Source organism: Lolium rigidum, chromosome 3 (assembly GCF_022539505.1).
Source record: "Lolium rigidum isolate FL_2022 chromosome 3, APGP_CSIRO_Lrig_0.1, whole genome shotgun sequence".
In the NCBI taxonomy this organism is placed as follows: Eukaryota; Viridiplantae; Streptophyta; class Magnoliopsida; order Poales; family Poaceae; genus Lolium; species Lolium rigidum.
In genome coordinates, this window is record NC_061510.1 from 141,688,333 (window position 1) to 141,705,738 (window position 17,406).

The window sequence follows — 17,406 nt, forward strand, 5'->3', positions numbered from 1 at the left end:
ACGCTATCCCCAGAGGCACAGAGTAACAGTAGCCATGGATGGGCAGGCACATGTGTATTCATGGGTGTGTAGCTGAATACCCAAAAAAATGGGGAAATTTTCAAATTATATGAAAGAGACATCAACGCTTGTTTACTCTGTATAAAAGCGATCCTTATAATATCAGAAGCACGTGGAGGTGTATTTCGTTACAGAAAGTGATTGCACAGTATCTCTTATTTTATCTTTGTTTTGAATACCCATTGACGGAGACCTGTGCATGCCTATGACAATATCATTACCACTTGACAAAAATGCACACTATCAATATGCATGCATTCTCATGACATTTTACATAAGTATTGCTATCTATACCAAGAGGCATACCATGCATCTTTTAAGTGAATATGTCTTGGCTGAAAATTTAGCAAACATGAGAAGCTGATAATAAAATACAGATGTGCGGGCTGTATTCATTAACAATGAAGTTTTGCGCTATACGTGAATAGAGAAAAGTGTTCAGGTTCTGGAACACAAAAGATTCAAATCTCTAGATCGAGCCCTGTTTCAGCTGTTCTCTCAACTGGTCTATTTGATTGGCTAGTACTCAGCCTTCCTCCTGTTTCTCTAGAACACCAGTTTAAGCCTAAGTGTACATTTCCCGTGAATGAAAACTAATTTGCTAGCAAGTGGTCAGGCAACAAATTGAAAGCTAGAATTCATTGGCAATAGTATTACAGAAAATAAATCGACATGAATGAAACGACATGTCTTTACACTTGACCTTGAAGAGCATTAGATCTTTACTCAGACTTGCCAATATTTATAATACTTCTCTCAACGGGAAGAGTGCACCACGCCGAGATAAAACAGTGCTATACCTAACAGACCCGAGCCGAATCTGCAAGAGAATTATGAAAAGCATGTAAAGGGAACTGGTAATGCAGAAAATCATTTTTTTGCTAGATCAATATATTTGATAGGTTTTGTCTGATAGAAGAACACAATGAACAGTACATAAGCTGTATTTGAGAGGTAAAATAATTTAAGCAGAAGAAAAGGTAAATATACCTCATGGTCTACAACAATAAAGTTCAGCTCATATATATTTTGTCGTGTCTTGTCCATGTATTCCCAGATATATGCAATGCAAGCTTTCCAGAATTTTCCATTGATAGCTCTAGGATGACACATCCTCGACCAACGAAATGCATCTTTTCTTTCCTAGCCTGCACAAAAGTGGGAATTTTTAGCAGAGGAAGGTATACAGTGTAGCAGGAATCTAAAGGTGAAAAATCCAACTCAGAAGGCCGGGCATGCAATTTCTCTTGAATATAAGAATATCAAGTGTGCTAGGAAAGGAAGAAGAACATAATAAGAAACAGAAGGCCTACCTGAGCAGGCACCAGTGGATGCTCGATTGAAACAGGAAAACGAACACAGGTGACGGACCAAAACACTAACTGCGCACAGAAAGAATCTGAGATCAACACAATGAATCATTATTAACCAAAGTTAAATTAAGACAGCACAATAGGCACTACCGTGAAAAGAAGAAGCAAAGTAGTCTCCCCGCTACAAATTGCATCATCTGAGTTCATCCTAACTCAATCAGGACATCATCCAATAACCATGAAGAATGGCCGGTGACGGGAGATTTCGCATCTCGATCTGGCACGGGAATTTGAAAGATAAGGGAGGAAGGCCACCGGGGTGAGGTAGAGCGGCCAGCCACGCGATTGGGAGGCGAGGTCGCACGGGCTACCTTGACCTGTCCGTCGCGGATCCGAGAGGGGCAAGAGGGAGGAGGCCACTGCGGCAGACGCCGCCGCCGTCTCGACGTAGATCTTGCCGCCCGCCTCGGCGTACGCGAAGAACGACCGCTGTTCTTCACGGCTCAGCGGAGTCGACGGTGGCCTTGTGCAGCCCTCCCCGTGTCGCGCCTCCTCCTCGAGCCCGTCGACGGCGGCGTGGTAGAGTCGACGGCGGCGTGGCGGAGTCCTCACCGTGACGCGCCTCTTCCTCACGACTCATGCTCGCTTGGCGGCGAGGTGGCGGATTCGACGGCTGCGCGCCGCCCTCCCCATGACGGTCCTCGTCGCGCTCGTCGGTGGAGGCCTGGCGGAGTCTCCCATGATGCGACGCGCCTCCTTGGATTTTGCCTGGATGAAACGGCGGCGGCCGGCGCTCGGTGAAGTCGCGGTGAGGACACTTCGTGCGGCTATTTAGACTGCTTCCAAGTTCCACTGGTCTCGTCGGCGGGACGCTGGAGGAGAGGATGAATTGTCCCTATCTGGTCAAAGGTCGACAGGAAATTTCTAGAGGAGCCACGTAGGGAGACCAAAAGAGCAGAACTGAAGCGGTGATATCGGAAATCGGAACCACGTCCGAGCCCAAACCAAGCACCTCGCAGCTACAGGTACATGGAGATGTGCCCCAAAACAGCCAACCATGCAATGACAAAAAGGAAAACAGATAAAAACACATGTGTCAAGACCACCTTAAGTCTTAAGTTTTCTAGAAAACGTTAGGGAGCACCGAAATGACACCCAAAGAATAACCAACGGGAAGTAAAACTCTTAAAACACACACGTGTCCACTCAACATTAATCTAAAAAAAAAATCAAAATTAGGAAAAAAAAGATGTTAGTTGCCAAATAGTATAGTACTTATTGTTATGCCTTTCTCTATTTGTCAATTGCCCGACTGTAATTTGTTCACCCAACATGTTTTTATCTTATGGGAGAGACACCTCTAGTGAACTGTGGACCCCGGTCCTATTCTTTACATAGCATACAATCTACTGCAATACTTGTTTTACTGTTTTCTTTGCAAACATCTTCCACTCGATACGTTTAATCCTTTGTTACGACAAGCCGGTGAGATTGACAACCTCACTGTTTCGTTGGGACAAAGTACTTGGGTTGTGTTGTGCGGATTCCGCGTTGGCGCCGGAATCCCCGGTGTTGCGCCGCATCACATTTCGCGACCATCAACCTTCAACGTGCTTCTTGGCTCCTACTGGTTCGATTAAACCTTGGTTTCTTTCTGAGGGAAAACTTGCTACTGTGCGCATCATACCTTCCTCTTGGGGTTCCCAACGAACGTGTGAGTTACACGCCATCAGCCCCCTGGCTCCCCTCTGGTCCCTTTTCGATGTTCTGGAAGCTCCCGGGAAAAATAAGATGTTGGGCGTTGATTTCGTCCAATTCCGAGAATATTTCCTTACTAGGATTTCGAAACCAAAAACAGCTAGAAAACGGAACCGGCACTTCGGCATCTCGTCAATAGGTTAGTTCCGGAAAATGCATCAAAACGATATAAAGTGTGAACAAAACATGTAGGTATTGTCATAAAACAAGCATGGAACATCAGAAATTCGATACGTTGGAGATGTATCAGTCTATTTGGAGGGTCAGGAATGATATAATCTTTAAAAAAAAACCCTCTTTTCATTTCTTGCAGGTTATCCATATGGTCTCTCACTGGATCCAGCTCTGGGCTCTACTCTCTCCGGAGGGGCAGCGCGATGCCATGGTTTCTGGTTGCACATGGCTCCTGATGGTCGCTCGGGATATCTTGTGCCAGGCTGGTTGGCGACATACTAGAAGGCTATGTTGATGTGTAGTCATAGTATGTGTTTATTTCGATGGTTGATTTTTGTATCAATCTTCGAGGATGCGTGAGTTGTAAACAATACTATTTTAAACCTTCTTTTAAATAAATGGCCGTGTGCATCGTCATGATGCAGAAGCCGGGGAATACCCCCATTTCGAAAAAAGACCACTAACCAATGGAGTAAAACTGACTCTTGGATATTCTGACGAATAATCAGCGGTGTGGATTAATACTCGACGGTCCATCTTTCACGATCATGTATTATTTGTTTCAGCCAACGGTTTAAACATGCCCATCGGCCGAGGGTTGTATTTCTACTGTCTATAAGCATTGATAGCCAACGGAGATTAGTAATAACCAAAGGGTTGACCCTCGGTAATATATTTCGAACGGCAAACTCAGCTAATTAAGCATTAGTGATGACCATAAGTCCATAACAACCAAAATCTAGTTGACATGATGCTACCCATATCAAGGAATTAAGCATGAGCATGACTCGGCCGTGCAAAATTCGAGGATGGAGATTCTCGAGTTGATTGTGTCGGTGAACGTCGTTCTCTAAGTATGTTGATGAGAGGACAATATTGTGTGCTTTATCATTGCTCTAACAGTTCCATATTAGTTCCATATTACTCCGCATACAAGATTTGATCAAAGTCAAATTATGTTATCTTTTACCAACTATCCATGATAACAAATATCAATATATATAATCAATTGTAAACGATATGACAGTACATTGCATTACGATACTAATGATACTTCCTCAAATTCATATTAATTATCGCTAATATGGATGTATCTAGACAAGTTTTAGTTCTAGATATATCCATATTATCGACAAGTAATATGAATCAGAGAAAGTATTATTTTTATTTTCTAAATGATAATATATTTTCACACATAGCTGGTTAAACTTGACAATGTTTGACTTTGACTAAACCTTGTATGCGATAAGAGTAACACAAGTACTCCATAAGGCGTTTGACTATCTTTGTTTGACTTTAACCAAGAATTATTTCAAATATATAAAGATCATTAATACAAAATGAACATTATTAGAAAGTGTATTTTAATATGAATCCAAAGATACTAATTGTGTACAATATAATTAAGATTTTTTGTTCAACTTTTTAGTCAAAGTTCGTCCTAAAAAACATGTGCACCTTACTCATTGAAATGGAGGTAGTATAAGGGTTTCATGACATGTTAAGCAATGAGGTGACATGTGTTTTATTATATCACGAAGTACCGCCCGGAATGAAAAGAGAGTAAAAACCAAAAATTAAGAAACAAGATTATGTGCGAAAGATATTAAGAAACAAAGATAGGATTTTCCTTTTAGAAAAATAGTCCAAATAATACAAGTATATGGTTAAAAATGTGAATTATATTAGTTCAGAGTATTAAAATCAAATAAGAAATCCAATATGTGAGAAATCGTGAGAATAACTCTATCACTTTTGTAGTCTAATATGGTCCGAAAGATGGTGAAAAAAGTATACTTTTACCATTTTGAACACATTAGGTGAAGACTACATTCTATTTGTTTAACCACCAAGACGGTCGAGCTGATTTGATACACCTCTCTACAACATATTTACATGGTCCTCTAAGCATTCTAAGAGTGAACTCCTGATAATAAAACCCACTAAGTTCCTCCTACCCTCCTCCTCAACGATGTCATCAAGAGAAGTGTTTTCGTCTTCGACATGCTCTTCAGAATCCTATTGTTACGCTCGATCCAAATCGACCTAAGCACCAAGAGGAAGAGGGAACACACTTGGGATTTCAGCTTGGCCGGCCAAGTGTCATTCCCCCGTAGCCGCCACTCAAGGAGACCATCCACAAGAGTAGGAGCAAGAAAGGGATGGTGCAACACCCTCAAGACTTCGAACCAAATGCTCCGAGAGAAGGGACAATGGCCGGAGAACAAGATGATCAATTCTCTCGGAGTCTTGCAAGCAGAAAGTGCAAGTATCAACGTTGGTCAAGCCATGGAGAAATCTTCTCTCACCCGTCCAACACCGGTTCTACGCCACTTTCGAGGCAAAGCGTATGAATTTGAGGGACTTTGCATTTTCAAATTGAGGCATGCCATGGGAAAAGCGTGTGCCCATCAAAGAAGGCCATGTAGGCCGATCTGGTCGGAACTTTTTGAAAGAGGTCAAAATTCCCCCAACGGAGTCGACATTATCATCCACCAACTGCACAATGGAGACCGCATTCCAAAGATGCAGGTATTGGACCATAGCCTAAACCAGCAGGTCCGTCGAGAGGTAATGCGCCCATGAGTGAGCAGCCACTTCTTGCACCCCACCGTATTGGTACAAAGCTTCAACGGATATGGTGGGTGGTTTGTGTGTTTTGGCGGCAACACAAAACCCGTCTCCCGCTAGTCATCCATGTCTAGTTTATGGGGTAGGGAAAATTTCCCATCTTTTCTTGAGGAGAAGCAACGGTACTAACCCTCATCGATGGCATAGACTAGTCTCTCATTTACCTATGGCAATGAATCGCAGCCCCTCCTAACAATCAACGACTCACTACTCCTTCCTCTCTAATAATCAGTACGCCTCTTCTTCATCTTCGATAGAATCTTGCATCCCACTTTTCCAACACTCATGGAAGCATGCACCCCATTACCAACATCTCCATTGTTAGGTTAGTTATGTTGATTTCTGGTGGACTAGTGTATTTAACCCATTCCCCGGTTACATTCCATAAGATGAGCGGATGAATCAGTTATACAAGAGTTGCAACCCTCAAAGCTATGAGCAATTCTTCTCCGCTTAAATTGTTTTGCAACCATCTGTTTTAAGTGCATATACAATGGCTCAATACGGATCGTACCTGTTGTGGATATATTTCATAGGTATTACCAATGCCGTAGTCCAATACCGGCAAGCCCGGGTGGCCCACAGATCCTGACACCTTTATAAGCTAGATCTCGGAGCCCTTGAGGCAGAATCAACCCTCTCATTGTAATCGCGCACTTGTTGTCCTTATAGTGAATTATAGCAGCACGTAGGCCACAGTTGCGAGATCCGAAGCTAGGTAACTGGTGTCTCACCGTCCCGGTATCTCCCTGCCTTTCGCCCACCTCTCTCTCTCTCTCCACGTCGTGAGGTACCCTCCATGGCGCACTCATTATTCACACATCAACAATACCTCTTGGTTGATCGCGGGCGCCGAGAGGAGGTATAAGATGTAAGGTAAACACAATATCTTTCTCTCTTAATTCCCTAAAATAATAGGCCCACGCCCAATTGACTTGGGCTTACGAATTCTTCCTCCTCTCGCCTCGGCCTCCAAGGCTACATCCCCTCCCCGAAATCCAAATTCGTTGGCTCGTGTGTGAGAGACGGTGACCAGCAGTGCTCAGAGCAAGGTCTAAGAGAAACTCTAACGCAAGGGTCCAAATCAGACAAAGAGAAGGGCTATTCTCCCCTTGTCCGCTAGTGTACCCAACGCAAGGATCCATTTCACTTTATTTTAAGTTTTGGAATTTAAATAATTATACATACACTTAGCTAGACATAATTAAACTAACTAGACGTAAAGATAAAGATAAACTACAAATAACCTAAATCTAGGGTTTGTCGTGTGCCGCTGGTGGCCTATAAATTGTAGTCGTCAGACTCGCTCTTGGTGACATCCTGGCCCAAGGCTATCCTATTGATAGGATATCATATCAATAAGTTGCAACTTCTTTTCCGAAAGCTCATCTTCAAAGAACTCTGAGGTTAAGCGTGCTTGGCTTGGAGAGATTTGAGGATGGGTGACCGACCGAGAAGTCCTTCCCGTGTGCGCATGAGTGAGGACAAAGTGCGTATGAAAGACATGTGTCGATCTGTGAGGCTAGTCTAGAAATCCTAGAGAGGCCAGGGGTGATAGGCCCCGGCGATGGTTGGGGTGTGTAATCACATTACTAGTGGCATGCGAACATCACGACACTAATAACCACGCCATATCAGTGTTGTGACACTGCTACATACACTCTACTAGTACCAATTTTGTCACGCCTCTACTAAGGCATTCTACGCTAGTGTGGGATGGTGGTACAAGAATTGATAGTGAGCCGAGGAGGGAGGGGGTGTAAATAGGGTTTGCGAGTGGCACTACTAGGAGGGAGGGGGTCGTATGGAACAAGAAATCCCATTTTACCGAAACATGACGCCATTTTACATAATATATCAAAATTAATATTTTTAAATTTTTATTAAAACCAGATGGCATAACACATGGGCATCTCGAAGGATTTAATTTTATGAAATTTCTATCATTTTCTTTATTTTTTTCAAAACTGAAAAAGGCGTTGGGGGGGGGGGGGGTAAGGAGAGCTTACCACCGGCGCACCACCACACTGGCACGCCGGGGGTAAGGGGCTCGATTTGTTGATCAGGCCCGAACCTGTTCAAACGTTATCCTCGACGCACAAAATTTTTGCTACGGGTATTGGGCCATCACCGACGCGCTCAAAACATGGAGCGCCGGTAGTATTTACCACCGGCGAGCTCCTTTTATGGTGCGCCGGCAGTAGCGTTTGCAACTATAGGCAATTTTCTACAATTAGTGTGGGTGGGATGTGACAAAGAGGAGAAGGCAAGCTTTACGCGGCCTTCCCCTATTTGTATGTGTGGACGGTGGTTCTGGAAAAACCACTAGGTTCGGCCTTTCCTCCTAGCACAAGCTCTGAGGTTCTCCATGTGTGGCCACCTAGTGTGGCTTTTGGTGGATGGGTTTTAATCTTTTCTTGAGTTGTAAAACTTCTTTCTCTATTTTAGTGAAATGACACGCAGATTTCCTGCGAGTTCTGGAAAAAAAAATCGATGCCAGCCTACCTAACATGCAGATTTAGCTCCCTAGTGACCGCATGGGCAGATGGGCTCTTTGTCAGGACCTTATTTGCTCGAAGATACTCGCATGGGTTTTCTTCCTTGTGCAATTTGGCCCAATAAAGGTTGTATGGGTGTAAACATTACTTGAACTTGTTTATGCTTTTCGATTGATCGTCAACAAAGTTACATGTAAAACTGTGGGAGACCGGTTATACCCATCATTTGGTCACATATGTACGCTGAGGTTCATCGAGTTTTAAAGCTCTATTTCTTGTTTTCTTTAGAGCTTTTTTAACGAATCTTGTCAAGTTCTTCGCATATGGTTGACTATGTGAAATTTGCTTCGATGAGTAGCTTCATCTCACTGTTTCACACGATTTTGATTTTTATGTTTAAAGTTACCGTTTTTTACATTCATAGACGAGTAGATCCGTTGAGCCCCTTTGCAAGCCAGGGAACAGTAAACTGATTAAGATTAGAAGCATGTGTTGAGCCCCGCGCCACGGGCCAAAATTTTCTCCCCGTAGACTGTTAGCTGAGCCTGTTTAAATGGAACCGGAGTGTTCCGGGTCGGAAAAGAAAAAGACCAGCGTCTGCAGAAACATCTGTATGTTCTGTCACTTGAATGTACAACGTCCACAGAAACATACCAAGGCATTTACTGTTTGGGCAGAAGCTTTAAAACACAAATAACGTGAATATAATTAGCCAGAGTGTACCAACCACTCATATTTACATAACCAAGGGGCATAGCCTCCATTTCGAAAAATATTTACATAACCAAGATATTTGATCCTCGATTACAGACTCCCAGATACTTCTAGCTGGACACACACGTAGACAACTTATATATCGGTCATCAACTGCATTTTACTCCATTTGTCCTCCCCCCGGATGACATGCAGTTATTCTCAGACACAAACACAGAGCAGTTCATCAAGTCATGGGTACTGAGCACAGAACGGCTAGTGTGCCTCATCTACTGCAAGTGGCACGCTCTTCGCCTGCATGAACAACAAAGAGTAGCCGGTCAAAAGCGCATCTCTTTCAAATGAGGAAATATGCTCCTCTGTTCTCTCTCTGTCTCGGAGAGAAAGAGAGAGACTCGTGTGACTTCTGCAATGTGAGTTTATCTAATGATCATATTTCAAACACTGTCATGTTGTAAACTGAAAGTCAGCTCATCCAGTAACTGGGGTATTTCTGGGGGAGATAAAAAAAATGTGCCGAGGCTGATGCTTACCAGCTCACGGAACTTCAGTATATAGAACATCTCAAGGTAACGCCTAGTCTCCCGCCTCTCAAGCTTCGAAACATACTTCCAGAAGCCATAAACCCCAGCCAGTGTCATCAACCTCTCGGAGTAAATCTTCCATGTATACCTGCACAGCACGGGAAAAAACAATTATCACGCAAGAGACCATGAAAAACACCTGGTATGGACCTGCCTAAAACAGGATAGGTTTACTAACTTGTCGTATATACGCTGAAGTCCCCTGTCAGATATCTTAACCCAGTGGCTGGGGTCTTGTTTGCATTGTTCAAAGAAGTCGGCCATCAAAGAGGCGGCCTGATCAGGATGGTAAGGATCAATGTGGAAACCTGAGACTCCATGCTCTATAATCTCGGCAGGTCCTCCATGAAGTGTTGCGAAAGTAGGAAGTCCACAGGTCATGGCCTCCACAACAGTGAGACCGAATGCTTCATACAAAGCTGGCTGCAGTTCACAAGATACGTTTATACAGTCAGCAAAGATAAAAATTTACCCAAAATTTCGATTCTAGAACCATAAGTTACAACTTTGCTTCCATACCTGCACAAAGGCACCGTGAGTATCAGCGATGTAGCGATACAGCTCACCATTCTGGGCCCTGTTCGTCTGGGCAGAGATCCAACGGAACTGCCCAAACAGGTCATATGTCTTAATAAGTTCATGCATCTTTTCTATCTCTTCTATCTCTTCTCTGTCCTTTGAATTCTTGACATCGAAAAAGCCAGCTACTACAACAAGGTTTACGTGCTCCCTTAGCTTAGCGTTTTTACTATATGCTTCGACCAGTCCTGTTATGTTTTTAACCCGGTCAAGTCTTGCCATGGAGAAAAGAATTGGTTTTGATTTGTCATCCAGATGTCCACTGCAAAGAACAGCAATTACGATCAGAAGATCACGTGCAGTACCATACATACTACTAATATCACTATCCCACTATAAGGCTAGCCATAGTGCTAATATCATAGCTAGTATCATGCATATTGGTCCCACAAAAAATGCTGATGTGGTAGCTAATTAAGGAGGAGAGAGGAGATTAGAGTAACATAGGTGGATACTGTATCATAGCGCATGCCACGAGAAAAATTAATGACAAACAAATCTTGTGCACAAATTTGCATTGAGATTCTAAAAAAGCAATAAATATAGCAAGTCTATGATACTACTTCATGATACTAACCACTATAGAGATAGTACCATACACAAGTATCATATGCATGATACTACTACATGATACTTACCACTATGGCCAGCCTAAGTGAAATCTACAAGACATGCAACCAAATAATTACTACAATGAATACTGTAAAGGGCATATAACATATTCTCACATGTGTACATCGTTTTGCTCTGGGTCATAAAGCAGGCTCTCAATTGAACCATGAAAGGCAGTGAGCCGCCGGTCTTTTTCAGTGTATGGAAAATATATGGACATGTCTGCTCCAGGAGAGACTATGTTGAACTTTGGATCAAAAACATCAATCCCGTGCACGACGCGGTACAGACCAGGAAGAGTAAAAGCAGTATGGCTCTCATACTGTCCAACTGTGTTTTTGCTGCATACAAGGGAAACATAAGATTTAAGTATTGGGTGTCTTCTAAATATACCAATGTATGATCAGAACAAATGAAAGATACATGAAGTGCACGAACTCCACACGTTACCCTGTTATTAATCAATTAAGAACTCAACGTCTTAACATCTATATACTAGTATAAAGTTACCCCATGCAGGTAAACCGGTTAACCAATGCTGAAATAACAGATAGAGAATGGTGTTGTCAATAAGCCAGAACAGGAAAAACCTTCCAGCGATTTCTTGGTATGTGCTGGTGATTATGAAATCAGCATTGTTCATCGCAATTATATCAGCAGTAAACTGACAAGAGAAATGATACTTCTCGTCAAACTTCTTCCAGTATATGTCTGAATCTGGATATTTAGTCTTCTCCAGAGCATGAGCAATATTGCACTGCAGAGAAGTTTTTGACATGGTCAGTAGAGAAACAAGTTCAGAACCTCAAGCATAATCTAATTAGTCATACCTGAGTAATTCCCATCTTATAAGATAGCAAAGATGCCACAAGATTTCCATCACTGTAGTTCCCAATTATGAAATCTGGAGTACCCTGTAATTCTGCAGCAATTTCACCAGCTGCATCCTGTATTAAAGAAAAAAAAAATGTATTGACACCTTTTTCTCACTAACATAAGATACACAATTATACTATGTTAGAAAACTTTATAGACTAAACACAAATTCATACCCGTAGAAAGTATTCATATAGGGAACTGTAACAATTATGCTATAATAGAAAACTTTATAGACTAAACACAAATTCATACCCATAGAAAGTATTCATATAGGGAACTGTAACAAGGAAAATTCTCCCTAAATGTTTTGTGTCATTTCTACATAAGCAACTCCTGACCATTCAGAAAAGCATAAGCAGCTCCTACCGTTCAGTAGTTCGGTTGTGTGTAACAAAATATGACATCGTTCCAAACCATGCACATTTTATATTTTATGTCATGCATATGCAGAAGTCCTTCCGTTGGGGCCTTTTCAGAAAATGAGATAACAGTGCAGGGCCATCTCAGGAATTTTTACAAGAAAAGAAGCATCACTGATACGCACCTCTGCAAATTTCTCCAGATAGGGCCACACATCAAATCTTGAAATCCATTTCTTGAGTATCCCGTTTTCATTTTTAAATGGAACGCGCAATATGAAAGTATGCTTTGTTCCAGTTATTCTCTCAAGCCTCTGATTACATGATGTCCCTTTTGAATCTGGTATTAATCGAGTAACCTAAGCCACATAACAGAAACACATTATTAGCAGTAGCTCCACTTCTGCAAAATAGTCACTAGAAAGTACTTGCAAACTATTACCATATATACTGCACATCAGAATAATATAATAGAACAGTACAACAAAGTAACTGGACAATTTACTCAGTGCAAACTAATTTTAACTGACAACAAAACTGAGAAGAGAAGAAAAATGCGCTTACAATGAGAATTTTAGGGGAAACATCAAGCCCTTGTTTCTTTAACCTAAGAACCATCTCATTCTCCAATGCACGAACTTGGTCCAATATGTAGACAATCTGAGTAATAATAAAGGATGGAAAAAAGTGATATAGCAAAGAGATGAGAAAACAGAACAATTAAGGCTATGACAAGCTATGTATGGTTGTCGTTGGGCATATCATCAGTTGTTACCTGCCCTCCAGTATCTGGCATGCCTAACACATTAGCTTGGCCAAAGTATCCATGAGGAGATACTATCACAACATTAAAGATCATCGGGATCCTCCCCAAGAAATTCTCCAGAGTAGATGGATCTGGCGCTTGAAGAACATCCAGAAGGAGATGCATCATCTCCAATACATGCTCAGCTGTATCACCCCAACCTTTCTCCAAGCCCCATTCTTGAAATCTGAAGGTTGCAATTACATCTATGTGTTAAACGATACATTATTCTTGTCAGATATGATTTCTTCAACAAAAGTAACACTCCATAAATTGCTGAATAATCTGAGATATATGGTGGTCTGGAGCATTGCCCAATGACAAATAAATTCGCAGATGCAAAATCTTGGAATTTCAACACGACGATACGTTTCCCCACAAAAAAAAATACGACAATACATTGCAATAGTACAAGAGCTATAAATGCCTCCATATAATGATTTAAGCAGCTGTATTTCGACTTGACAGTATACTTTTCACCCAAAGGACATTTTTAGATGGACTTCTTAGAAATTCTCAAAAACCTCAAACAGTCCAACCCAACTACTGCTTTTCGAAAAAAATATTATAAATGACATGCAAAGCGCAATTGTGTTCAAGCAAAAATTCAAGCAGCAAAATGTGATAGGGCAGACTAACTTGTTAGAAAATTCCGAGTACGGTGTGTCAGCTGGGAGTTTTGACAGGTGCTCCTCAGCTTTGGTCAGGACAGACTGAAGCCTTCCCACGCTCTGTATCCTATCATTTAGCATCATCACCTGCAGAACATACATTCAACGCTATTGGAACCAAACATAAACTTGGACCAGAAGTTGGTCTCAAAATTCCCTGAGCAGTAGCAAAACTCACGTGCCCCTTGTGCCGGTGCTCACGGAGGAAATCAAGCAGGGGCTCCAGGCAATCCCTGTTTCGGAACAAAACCGAAGACAGGTGCCTGTTGAGAAACTGCACGCCATTTCCAATTGACGACGACCGATTTGGGCGCGGGATCAAGGCGGTGAATGGCTCAAAGTCAAGCTCCAGTACGTACGGGTTGTCGTGCCTGCCATTTCAAATCCAGGTTATGGGGTTAAGATTGTGGTGATCAAAACTGGAACAGTGCCACTTCAGACAGTTTAGTTGCTTTTAATATCATCACTCGGAGGTCTCAAATCAAAACCCCACCAGTCTAGCATAGAACCGTACTATAAAATTCATCTTTGGTATTGTATCACTTTGATGCGGTGTTTGAGTTAATAAAGTTCCATTTCTTCGAAAAAGCACAGAACCGTACTGAGCCTGAAAGCCACTAGCCTGTAATTAGGTTCACTGCACACGTTCAATCTAATTAATCTGAGAACAGCAGTTAAAACAGTTTTCAGTTGATTACACAGTTCTCAGATGTATGTTGCTTAAGGGACGAACATTTACCACCACCGAAACTCTCAGTTCCAACTTGCAACTCGCATGACACACGAATCACGATGAAAATATAAGCTCTGAGCTGGTTCGCGACCAAGAACTAGCAAACAGTTAATAGTAACATGACCACGGTTGTGCACAGGTAGTTAAACAAACGTGGACAGGTCATATGACAGTAGTAACATATTTTAACTTTTTCTTTACCATCACTAACATATTTTAACTGTTCCAATCCAAGCTAATTCCCCGATGGCGGCCTCTCAGAGCCCAACATTAACTGTCCAATTAGTCTATCTCTGCCCCTCCTCCTAAAAGTATTATCAGAGCAGAGGCAAAAAAAGAAGCAGAGCACGCAGGAACAGGGGGGCAACACATACTGTCCGTCCACGAGCTCCTCCTTGAAGCGGAGGTACTCCGAGACGCCGAGCTGCTCGACGTTGAGCTCGTTGACGTTGACGCGGACGAACTCCCACACCCCCGGGCGCGGGCGCACCGCGATGGCCACGAACGGCGGGAGCACTATCGCCTCCTGCTCGGCAAACCACAGCTAACTGTTAATATTCAGGGATACACGTATGCGCGCACAGAAGAAGCGAGTGTGACCGGCGGCGCACCTGGGAGGAGCGCAGGATGTCGAGGAAGGGGCCCTCGGCGAAGACGCTGCCGCCGGGGACCTGGACCTCGTCGAGCGTGTCGAGGATGCGGTGCGGCTGCAGGATCCCCTTCCCCTTGCTCACGTACCTGCAGCAACAGAAGCAGAGGCGTCAGCGCGCGAGGCATAGGATCGAGCAATTGGGCGGGCCGGGGTTTCACTCACTTGGAGAGGAGGGCGACGAGCTCGTTGCGGTGGGCGTGGAGGGTGTCCTCGACGCGCTCGCGGATGCTGCGGTTGCGGTCAAGCTTCGGCGCGGCCATGGCTGGCTGCTGACTCGTGTCACTGTGCTCCCGCTACGTGTTCCGAGCTCTGGTGAGGAAGGCGGAGCCGAGTTGCCCAACTTTTTATAACACGACGAGATGCGCCTTGCGGACGCGTGGCCGAGAAACTTGGATGGGTCTTGGCGAAGATGATTGTTACTCATCGTCGTTCATCGTTTTTTATTCTCCCTATCAGCTTAACTTTGGATTCTCTTTTGTTGATTGGTGATATATACGGTGATTCCGTTCATTTCAAGCTCTGAAGTCTAGTTTTAGGCAGGTCGTGATGCCTGAGTCCGTGGTTGTACTTCCCCTATCCGTGCCTACATGTTATTCAAGATCACTTTAAGTCATCTTTTTTTAACCAATGAAATATGAATTATTTGTCACAAAAGTTACATCATTGAATTCATGTTTTATATAATATGAAACAAGTTTTGTCTTATTTTATATGACAATTACTCCCTCCCTACCCATGAGTACTAATTTTTATTACAATTACTCCCTCCGATCTTTTTGATCTTTTTTAATTGACTCAAATTCAGTACATGTATTAAATTTGAGTCAATTAAAAGAGACCGGAGGAAGTTTAGGTGTATGTGAATATTTTTTCCCCTCATCTCAGGTCGACCTACACAAACGGCTTTTGTTCCAGGACGACATATTTTAGAAGGGGTGGTAGTTCTTCATGAGACGCTACATGAAATGCATAGGAAAAAGCTGGATGGGGTAATTTTTAAGATTGATTTCGAAAAAGCATATGATAAGGTTAAGTGGCCATTTCTGCAACAAGTGCTCCGTATGAAGGGTTTTGACCCTGTATGGTGTGATAGAATAAAGCAATTTGTGCAAGGGGGAAGTGTCGGAATCAGGGTTAACGATGTTACTGGTCATAATTTTCAAACGAAGAAAGGACTTCGGCAGGGAGATCCTCTATCTCCGATTCTTTTTAATATAGTCGCGGATATGTTAGCGATTCTTATAGCTCGCGCTAAAGAAGAGGGTAAAGTTGGGAGTTTGCTAACTGATTTGATTGACGGGGGACTATCCATATTACAATATGCAGATGACACAATATTATTTTTGGAACATGATATAGCTAAGGCTGTGAATATGAAACTCATTCTATGTATGTTTGAACAATTATCGGGTTTGAAAATTAATTTCCACAAGAGTGAAATTTTTTGCTTTGGTAAGGCAAAGGATATGGAGGACCAATATAGAAATATTTTTGGGTGCGAGTCTCGGATCCTTACCATTAAAATATTTGGGTATTCCTATTCATTTTAGGACACTTCGAAATGCGGAGTGGAACCCGATTGAGAATCGGTTTGCCTCTAAATTAGGATGTTGGCGGAGTAAAATGTTGTCGTATGGAGATAGACTCACGTTGATTAACTCGGTTCTCACAAGCCTTCCGATGTTTATGTTGTCTTTTTTGGAAATCCCAATTGGAGTGAGAAAGAGGTTGGATTATTATAGGTCAAAGTTCTTTTGGCAATCTGATGAGCAAAAAAAGAAATATAGATTATCCAAGTGGAATATTGTGTGTAGGCCTAAGGATCAAGGGGGTTGGGGATTGAGGTTTTAGAATTGAAAAACAAATGCCTACTTAGCAAATGGTTGTTTAAACTTCTATCGGAGGAGGGTATGTGGCAACAAATGCTTTGTAACAAATATTTGAATAACAAAACTCTAGCACAAGCAGAAGCTAAACCGAACGATTCTCCTTTTTGGAAAGGCCTTATGAATGTTAAGGACGAATTTTTCAAAAGAGGGTATTTTAAAGTGGGTGATGGGACTACTGTTAGATTCTGGGAAGATGTTTGGATGGGAGATTCACCGTTATCCCATCAGTATCCGGCTTTGTATAATATTATTCAACATAAGAATGTGTTAGTATCAACAGTGTTTGCTACTCAACCTATTAATATCTCTTTTAGAAGAGGCTTGAATGATAATAAATGGTTACAATGGATTAATTTATGTCAGCGCCTAATCACTGTGGATTTAACAACTGAATCGGATAAGTTTGTATGGAGACTTACCGACTCGGGTAGTTTTTCTGTTAAGAGTATGTATCTTGATCTCATGAATGGACATACTGTTTATCTTCGGAAATAC

At 42.4% G+C, this 17,406-nt stretch overlaps 1 protein-coding gene and 1 long non-coding RNA gene across 2 annotated transcripts; both read right to left on the bottom strand.

Moving 5' to 3' along the window:
* Nucleotides 1-427: 427 nt before the first annotated feature.
* LOC124698312 lies at nucleotides 428-1,847 on the bottom strand. The gene is made up of 4 exons (XR_007000931.1): nucleotides 1,524-1,847; nucleotides 1,374-1,442; nucleotides 1,051-1,208; nucleotides 428-880 (listed from the first exon to the last, which is right to left on the bottom strand). It is a non-coding gene; the product is annotated as an uncharacterized LOC124698312 (long non-coding RNA).
* Nucleotides 1,848-9,211: 7,364 nt separating this feature from the next.
* On the bottom strand, nucleotides 9,212-15,308 carry LOC124702413 (sucrose synthase 4-like). Its single transcript, XM_047234554.1, has 15 exons — nucleotides 15,185-15,308; nucleotides 14,982-15,108; nucleotides 14,745-14,896; nucleotides 13,816-14,008; nucleotides 13,606-13,724; nucleotides 12,937-13,153; nucleotides 12,726-12,821; nucleotides 12,347-12,520; nucleotides 11,754-11,870; nucleotides 11,514-11,680; nucleotides 11,040-11,264; nucleotides 10,252-10,573; nucleotides 9,911-10,155; nucleotides 9,682-9,820; nucleotides 9,212-9,442 (listed from the first exon to the last, which is right to left on the bottom strand). Exons 1-15 carry the CDS (start codon nucleotides 15,280-15,282, stop codon nucleotides 9,404-9,406), a joined length of 2,430 nt encoding a protein of 809 aa, XP_047090510.1. The 5' UTR covers nucleotides 15,283-15,308; the 3' UTR covers nucleotides 9,212-9,403.
* Nucleotides 15,309-17,406: the final 2,098 nt, after the last annotated feature.

Bases quoted from the DNA above. Each gene is read 5' to 3' on its own strand.
- LOC124702413 (XM_047234554.1), bottom strand. From the start codon at position 15,282: ATGGCCGCGCCGAAGCTTGACCGCAACCGCAGCATCCGCGAGCGCGTC. The intron at 14,897-14,981 runs GTGCGCCGCCGG...TTTGCCGAGCAG, and splicing joins ACATCCTGCGCTCCTCCCAG to GAGGCGATAGTGCTCCCGCC. The intron at 9,821-9,910 runs GTTAGTAAACCT...CGTGCTGTGCAG, and splicing joins CTTCAGCGTATATACGACAA to GTATACATGGAAGATTTACT.